The 8,613-nt window shown below is 45.5% G+C and overlaps 1 protein-coding gene across 3 annotated transcripts; it reads right to left on the bottom strand.

The window, feature by feature from the left end:
- Positions 1–3,416: 3,416 nt before the first annotated feature.
- LOC109436083 (calcitonin gene-related peptide 2) lies at positions 3,417–8,400 on the bottom strand. Of its 3 annotated transcripts, none has more exons than XM_019714366.3 (5): positions 8,244–8,399; positions 7,078–7,172; positions 6,662–6,811; positions 4,491–4,675; positions 3,417–3,871 (listed from the first exon to the last, which is right to left on the bottom strand). In XM_019714366.3, exons 2-4 carry the CDS (start codon positions 7,161–7,163, stop codon positions 4,516–4,518), a joined length of 396 nt encoding a protein of 131 aa, XP_019569925.1. In that variant the 5' UTR covers positions 7,164–7,172; positions 8,244–8,399; the 3' UTR covers positions 3,417–3,871; positions 4,491–4,515. The 3 variants fall into 3 exon arrangements, with proteins under 3 accessions (XP_019569925.1, XP_074193250.1, XP_019569924.1); XM_074337149.2 differs by lacking the exons at positions 3,417–3,871; positions 4,491–4,675 and adding exons at positions 5,305–5,792; positions 6,196–6,270 and having other exon boundaries at positions 8,244–8,400; XM_019714365.3 differs by lacking the exons at positions 3,417–3,871; positions 4,491–4,675 and adding an exon at positions 5,305–5,792 and having other exon boundaries at positions 8,244–8,400.
- Between the last annotated feature and the right edge of the window lie 213 nt (positions 8,401–8,613).

Below are 8,613 nucleotides of genomic sequence, written 5' to 3'. Positions count from 1 at the left end.
GATTTGTCAACAGAAACTTTGCAGACCAGAAGGGATTTGCAGAAAATATTCAAAGTGATGAAAAGTAAGGGCCTACAACCAAGATTACTCTAGCCAGTAAAGTTATCATTTAGAATGGAAGGACAGATAAAGAGCTTCCCAGACAAGAAAAAGCTAAAGGAGTTCATCACTACCAAACCAGTATTGCAAGGAATCTTAAAGGGACTGTTTTAAGATGAAAAAAATTAAAAAGATCAAAGATATGAACAACAAACTGGCAATATCTACATATCTAGCAACAATTACTTTCAATGTAAGTGGATTAAATGTTCCAATCATAAGACATAGAGTGGCTGAGTGGATAAGAAAATAAAACCCATACATATGCTGTCTACAAGAGACTCATATCAGATCAAAGGACACACGGAGACTGAAAGTAAAGGGATGGGAAAAGATATTTCGTGAAAATGGCAATTAAAAAGAAAAAGAAAATTTGCAGTTGCAATACTTAGATCAGACAAAATAGACTTTAAAACAAAGGCTGTAACAAGAAACAAAGAATGACCTAATAATCCCACTTCTGGGTATTTATCCAAAGAAACCAAAAATTCTACTTTGAGGACATATATCCATATGTTCATTGCAGTATTATTTACCATAGACAAGATGTGAAGACAATCCAGGTGTCGCTGAATAGGTGAATGGATAAAGAAGAGGTGGTACATATATACAATGGAACATTACCCAGCCATAAAAAAGAATGAAATTTTGCCATCTGCAACAACATGGATGGACCTAAAAGGTATTGTGCTGAGTGTAGTAAGTCAGAAAGAGAAAGACAAATGTCATATAATTTCACTTGTAAGTGGAATCCAAAGAACAAAATAAACAAACAAAATAGAAACAAACTCATAGATACAGAGAACATTCTGATGGTTGCCAGATGGGAGGAGGGTTGTGGGGGTAGGTGAAAAAGGGGAAGGGATTAAAAAGTACAAATTGGTTGTTACAACGTAGTCGTGGGGATGCAGGGTATAGCATGAGGAACATAGTCAATAATATTATAATAACTATGCATGGTGTCAGATGGGTACTAGATTTATCAGGGAGATCACTTCTTAAATTATATAAATGTCTAACCATTATACTGTACACCTGAAATTAATATAAAATAATATTGAATGTCAACTGTAGTTGAAAATTTTTAAAAAGAGGGGAAACGGTGAAGGGGAATAAAAGGTTCAAATCTCCAGGTATAAAACAAATAAGTCATGGGGATGTAATGTACAGCATGGAGAATACAGTCAATAGTGTGATAGTGTGGTATACTCGTGGTGTCAGATGGTTGCTGAACTTATTATGGTGATCACTTCTTTAGGTATATAAATGTTCAATAAGTATGGTGTACATCTGTAACTAATACAACATTGTATGTTAACTGTATTCTAATAAGCTTTAAAGACAAAAAGACACTGGGGCTGTGACTCGGTAAACCACGTTTTCACTTGTCAGGTTGATCTCCAGTAGCCTCTGCCAATTGTGAGTCCTGAAAAGAAGATAAGAAGGCATGGGGGGGGGGGGGAAGCTTGCTCTTTGCTATTTTGATTTCTGTCTCTGTCAGCATCACCCACAGAGCTTCTTTACTTTGGATGGAAAGTTGATTCCAGTTTTCAACTCTGTTTTGTTTTGACATACTTCTAAAACAGACTTATTGCACCTTCTCAAAGATATCCTTCTTGGTGGTCAGAGAATCCTTCTCCAAGTTTCTAGATCTAATTACCCCACCTCTTCCCTTTGTTCCCCTAGCCCAGTGGATGGTAGCTGCTGCCTTCACTTTCTATCTCTGCACTACCTCTGATTCTCTTTTGCCTTTTCAATAATCTACTCAATTATTTATATTATTGTGTCTGTTAAAATTACTGATGTAGTTTCTGTTTTATTGACTACAACTTGACTATCTTTCCTATGCCCTACAAACCTCTCCATGCTCTGTCCTCCCCATTACTTTGCTGACCTCATCTCGTCTTTCCTCTCACTCACGCTAGATCTGATTCACAAGAAATACAGAAGATAAAGGAACATGTTAAACCTCACCACAGGGATTTGGTCATCAAAATTCAGAATGAGGGAAACTCTTTTGGACAAATAACCTAGTTTCTCCAACAAATAAATTGCAGGAATGAAAAAAAAAAGATGGAGGAGGGACCCTCTAGATTAGAACAGTCTTAAAACATATCAAGCAGCAGCAATGTGAAGACCTAATTTGAGCTCTGATTTTATATATATTTTATATATACATACATACATGTATATATTAAATATATTTATATATGTATAACATATATACACAAACATATGTATAAGATAACTAAGGAATTTCAACCATGGCTAGATGTGAGATATCAAAGAACTAAGAAATAACTGTTAATTTTAGTTGTTAAATGAGATTATGGTTATATTTAAAGAGTACTTTCCATTTAGAGATACATGGGGAAATATTTACAAAGTACATCAAAGTAATAATACATGGGGAGGATAGATGGCTCATAGATGTAATAAGCATTGACCATAAATAGATCATTGTTGAAGCCAAGTACGTGCTTTAGTCCAGTTGGGCTGCTATAACAAAATACCACCAACTGTGTGTACCTTATAAACAGCAAATATTTACTTCCCACAGTTCTAGAAGGTGGGAAGTCTAAGAACAAGGCACCAGCAGATTCAGTATCTGACAGAGCACCCACTTCCTTATTCACAGCAGTCTTCTCACTGTAACCTCACACTGAGGGAGGAGCAAGGGAATTCTCTGGAGCCTCATTTTTAAGGGCACTAATCCCCTTGGCAAAGGGACCACCATCATGACCTAATCACCTCCCAAAGGCCCCACCTCCTAATACCATCACTTTGGTGTTAGTTTTCAACATACAAATTTGGGGTGGGGGACATAGTCAGCCTATAGTACCAAGTAATGGGTAGAAGAGATTCATTTTATTATATAAAGACTACATTGTTTATATGTTTAAATTTTTCCATTTGTCTTCAAAACCTGAGAAGCTACCAGGTGAAGCAGCTAGGTCAAAGAATGGCTCACAGGTCTCTAGAAAACAGCAGGAGCCATTGTTGAGCAAGGCATATATAGTACAGTGGTTGCAACTATAACCTCTGGAAACCAACACCTGAGTCTGTCACCATCTGTCTGTGTGACATTGAACTTCATTTCTCAGTGTCTCTGTTTCCTCAAATGCAAAGTGAAAATAATAATGGTATCTACCCCAAAAAGTTTTCATGAAGATTAAATTAATTTATAGGTATAAAGCACTGTCTTAGAACATTGTCTGGCCTATAGTAAGCACTCAAAAAATGTCAATTATTATTATTATTATTATTATTATTATTATTATTATTATTTAGGAAAATAAGTTGAAATAAACCACATGTATCCAAAATATGTTTTTAATCTTGATGTTCACAAATGAGACAATATTGACATTTCCTTAAACAAATTATACAGTCATGTTCTTAGACAACAAGGCATAGTAGCATCACCAATACCATGTGTCCCCAAAGGCCACAAGAGGCAGTGATTTCATGTCCCCCTACAGTTTGGCAAAGCTGCCATGAGCAACAGGAAAGCTCTCACAGAACCAGTTTGCTACCAGATAAGCTGATGAGAGATGCCATCACATTTACTGCACAGAGCATCAAATATAAAAAGGATGCAAAACAAAATGGAATTAGCTTATTTTGCATTCAATTTCATTCCTTTTGAGTGACAAAGGTGCTTTTTTCGATATCTATTAGGATGCAAACATATATATCTTCCATGGGGCCTTCTCACCAAGTTGTTGTCAACAGAAATTAATAGAAGCGGTGAGTTCAGTTTCATGGTAACCTGAGATGAAAAAAATTTGAAAGAAGGAGGTGACAGTGGAGACAGAGAAGGAGGAGGAGGAGGAGGAGAAGGAGGAGGGGGTGGTGAAGAGGAGGAGGAGGAGGAAGGGCGAGGAGAAAGAAGTAGGAGAAGAAGAAAGAGAAGGGAATAATCACCATTATTACTGAAAAGAACATGAATTTACAAAAGTGTTTCTTTAAACAGCATTTCCAAATTATGGATACGAGATGTATCCATATCAAGCCAATGATGATAAAACAATTCAACAGTCACCATTAACATTAGCAGTAGTATAGTGACAGCCCTCTGAACTGAACCTGTGAACACTGATCAAGAATTGAGGGCTTTCTGAACCTGGGTGCATTAATGAGGAGCGGCCCTGGCTAAGCTTTGCATGGCCTCTCTTTCTGAATCCAGCAAGCATTTCTTTCATTTCTCTTTTCAGAAAGATGGCATTGCATCTCTGCAGCTGAGTTGTGGAAGGAACTCAGTACCTCAGGAGGAAGAATGCAATTGGAGAGAAGGGCCTGAAAAACCTACAAGGTCCAGTGGGTTTCAAAATGTGGGTGAGAACCTCCAAACCCTTTCCCCTCCCATCCGACAATGCAAGGGCAGTCACCTTCTTCCTGGAGTCTTTTAGCAGCTCAGGCCTGAAGGTCCCTGCGGCGACGGCCAAAGGCTTCCGAGCCCACGTTGGTAGGCACGAAGTTGCTCTTCACCACACCTCCAGATCTGCTCAGCAAGCCTGCCAGCCGATGGGTCACACAGGTGGCAGTGTTGCAGGCTCTCTTCTGGGCAGTGACGCTGATGTACAGGATGGAGAAAAAGAGAAGACCTGTCAGTGACAGGTTGGGGGCAGGAGCCCACCCCACGGGACCTTCAGAAAAGGCATTGTAGCTCTTCAACATACCACTTAAGAATAAGTGTCTCCTAAATGCAGTTACTAAGGCTGTTAGGAGAAATGGCCTAGCAGCCTTTGCTAGGAGACCTGCTCAAAGACCTTCAGGAAAAAACCCAGTCCCAAACCACTGGGCATGTACAAAACCCTGCACTTATCATCCCTTACATATAATACCTTTGGGACCAGGAAGGTGTGCTCAGCAAAGGCCCAGCTCCACCCCCAAGACACACAAGAAGCATACAGAAGCTACACCCCAGCCATGAGCACCAACACAACCACTTTCCATGGAAAAATGAAAATTCCTTGAAGTCTTACCTGGAAGAGGCTCAAAGAATTGGGTTTGTAGGATCCTTCGCCAGAAGTGCTTACCTGCTCCTCAGCACACCTGTTCTCGATGCTGGACCTGGTTCCCAGGGACCACTCACCAAGCCCTCTATCCAGCTATCCTGAGGCTAAGGCTACTTTTAAACATACGCCCTGGGCACTCTCAAGCATTGGACAGGGACCAGAGTAATGACCGCCACAGTGCAAATCCTTTTAGAAAATAGGTTTATTCATCAAGGATGAGGCATGAGGGATAAAGCAGGAATTGGAGGGCTCTGCCATGAAATCCTCTGGGATCTCAAGAAGCTTCCCTCACGCTCTTGTATCTCTAACCTAGTCTGTGAGTCCTGCTCTCTTTCCTTCCATCCTGAGATCCCCAACATTCTCTGTCATGAGCAAAGCAACCAAGACCAGCTTGAAGAACAATCAGAGGGAAATCTGCATGCATTAAGTTCATCAATGAAAAAGAAAGGAAATCAGGAGGGAATGTAAAGAGTTCAGTTGGCATCCTGGGGCACCCCAAAGTGAGGGTAGCGGTCTCTCTCCAAGCCGCTGGCTATATCCCTTTTCTTGCCAGGTGTGTCAGCCCCGAAGCCGATGCCAGAGAACGTATGAAAGTTGTTCAGGTCCTTCGAGTATGTGCCCAGCACACAGGTACTCAGATTACTGCACCGCTTAGCTCTGGAGATGTCCAGGCTGCAGGGAAAAGACATGCCAGACAATACCGTGCCCAGGGGACAGTCATGCGAAAGGTTAGATCAGGGAGAGAGCACTTTGAGCCAGGGCAGGAGGAGCAGGCAGGAAGGTGGCTCCCACATCTTCCATTAGTTAAACTCAGAGGCATGCTCAGTCAGGGCAGAGTGGGGAAGGGCTGTGGTGGGGAAGGGGTCTCAGTCCTTCATGCTAGGCAGAGAGGTTGTGGGGGTAGATGCAGGTATGACCCGTGACTCTGCCCGGGCAGTGCCAGGGCCAGAGCAGGGGCTGGTGTGTGCTCCAAGCTCAGGGTGCACGGGAGGTGGACTAACGAAGGGTGCTCTCCCCAGCTTGTGACAACATGCGTGTCTCCACAGATCCTACACGGCTAAAGGCCCAGACCTACCTCAGGCACTGTTCAACCTGAGCCCACCCTCTGCAAGGCCTTGGGCTTCCCCTGGCAAATGTGCAGTGAAGGCTCCTTGCAGTTGTGAGAGAACAACACACACAGGTTAAATTTCTGAACCATCCTAAGATATGTCGGGTCCATCTGCAGGCTTGACACTTACGGGTCTTAATTCATCCAACGCTGGGAGGTCTCCTCAGTAAGGCAAGACCAATTCCCAGAGTGAGGGATTCCACACCTCCTTATTCCATTTCCTAACAGCTTCCTGGAATGGATCTTTTTAATGTGTCTAACCACAGTCCCTCCAACTGCCCCTGGACCTCTACCTTCCATGCAGCCTGAGAAAGGCTGGGCTCCAGGGCCTGGTGAACAATGACAGCTTTCTGGACTCCTGGCCAGATGTTGTTTATCCTACCTCTCTGGGCTATGTCCTCCTGGGTATTCCAGGACTGGTGGGGAGCCTTACCTGGAGCCCTCTGTCTCCTGTTCCAGCTCCTGCTCCTGCTCCAGCTCATTGGTCTTCCTCTGCACGTAGGCCTTCACCAGTGCAGCCAGTAGGAGGCGCCCTTCTTTCTCACTGAGTGCAGCCGGGTCTGGGAGGCTCTCCAAAGCTGACCTGAGAAAGGGAAGCAAATCCAATGTAGGCTCTGCGTTCTCGTCTGGCCCCACCCCAGGTTAAGCAGCCAGGCTTCCTGCTCCCTGTGACTTCCCATGAGGATGTGCTGTTCTCTCCCTCCTCCCAGCCGACAGAGCTGGAGGCCAGTGTCCACCTGAGGGTGTTGATTCACTGGGGGCCTCACTGCTGCGACTTCAGAAGCACCGAACTGCGGGAACCCAGGGGCAGTGGAAGGGGAGTGCTCTAGTAGCTTCAGGCTGTCTCACCTAAATGGTGCCGCCTGGAGGCCGCCTGCCTGGCACAGGACCAAGATGCTGAAAGCCAAGAAGGGGGAGGACGTCCCGAAGCCCATAATGCCTCTCTGTAAAGGGAGAATGACGTTACCACTACACCAAGAGCGGCACGGCCTGGAGCCTACAGACCTACGTTCCAGTCCTGCCTCTGCCACAATTGCTTTGTGACCTCAGGCAGGTTACCCCCACCTCCTCATGCCTCGGTTCATTCATTTGCCAGACGGGCTGCTGTGAATCTCAAAAGACACATTGCAGTGCATAGTTGGGCAGTGTCCTGGGGTGGGATGGGGGGGATTCTCTTTCTGTCTGTGGAAAGCCAGAAAGAAGCTACAAACAGTGAGCGTGCACACAAACGCGCCTTTTGCCCTGTACAGAAACCAGGGGCGGACCCACCCCCGCTGTAGACTTGATCTCCCATTGCTCTTGTATTCTCAGGGACTGGTAAATCCCAGCGCACCTTCCCCTCCGCTGAATTTACAGCTCGCGCCGGGGGGAGGAAAGCGGGAAGGGTAACTTGGAAAGGAATACTAATCTCTCAGTCTGTGGGTTTGGATTGGGGGAAATTTTTTAAATGCCAATTACTGGTGTCTCAGGTCTCTGCTCGCTGGGACGCAGTTTAGCAGCAGGCACTGGGCGCCAGCACCCCGAAGTGAGCCCACTGTTCTAGTCGGCTAACTGCACTGCCCCGGGTCCGTGCCAATACCCCAGGGAGGCTGGCGGGCTGGAGGCGCCTCAGAAGAAGGCTCAAGGATCCACCATCCCGGGATTCAAACATGATCCCTGAGGACACAGACCGCGCAGGCACTCCCAGACCAAACTCAAGCAGGATCCTGCACGCTGAAGGGCACCAATGCAGGGGCCGCAAACTCGAGGACCTGGGCTCGCAGAGCTTCCAGAGCCCAGGCGAAGCCCTGGGGGTGCTTGGGGTTCCGCTGGTGCTAGTTAGAAGAAAATGCACCGACAGCCCGAACCGCCCGCTTTCTCCCGAGTGGGACAGAGAGCTGGGAGCACCGGGCTGCAGGTGGGCCAAGATGGGCGTGAGAGGCAAAGGAAAGGCAAGCAGGCAGGCAGATGGAGCAAACTGGATGAACTAATCCAGTAGCAGGGTATCAGAGTGAGTTGAGTGGGAAGTTCCTCACCTGGCGACTTGAGTTGCAGGAGAGAGCAAGCCGCGGGTCCACCCGGATAGACACAAAGCCTGTTGTGGGCGTCTTCCCGGCGGAGCTGTTGGATCTTATTCCAGTGATAGTGGGAGGGGGGTCCCCAGGAGCCCTCGCGGCCAATCCAAAGTGGCCAAGACCGACCCAGCTCCGACTGCGTCATTGCTCCTGCTCCCCACACCCGTCCACTAGGGAGGGAAGCTATCCGTCCGCTCAGGGCATTTTTTTTTCTTTCTTTTTTTTTTTTTTTTTTTTTTTTTTTTTTTTTTTTTGCAATGAGGTCATTGCTTGGAGAGCTTGTGGCTGGGAAAGGATGGAGAGCCCTCCACGTCCAGAAAGTAGGGACAAA

The sequence above is a fragment of the Rhinolophus sinicus genome, chromosome 14, assembly GCF_057876585.1.
Source record: "Rhinolophus sinicus isolate RSI-liver-muscle chromosome 14, RSI-T2T, whole genome shotgun sequence".
Lineage (NCBI taxonomy): Eukaryota > Metazoa > Chordata > Mammalia > Chiroptera > Rhinolophidae > Rhinolophus > Rhinolophus sinicus.
The sequence above is the reverse complement of the archived record's forward strand: the minus strand, read 5'-3'. Positions and strand labels throughout refer to the sequence as shown.

Coding starts and splice junctions, on each gene's coding strand:
- LOC109436083 (XM_074337149.2), bottom strand. CDS start 7,163: ATGGGCTTCGGGACGTCCTCCCCCTTCTTGGCTTTCAGCATCTTGGTC. Junction 6,812..7,077: donor CTCCAGGCGGCACCATTTAG/GTGAGACAGCCT, acceptor TCCCTTTCTCAG/GTCAGCTTTGGAGAGCCTCC. Junction 5,793..6,195: donor CAGGTTGAACAGTGCCTGAG/GTAGGTCTGGGC, acceptor TTTTCCCTGCAG/CCTGGACATCTCCAGAGCTA.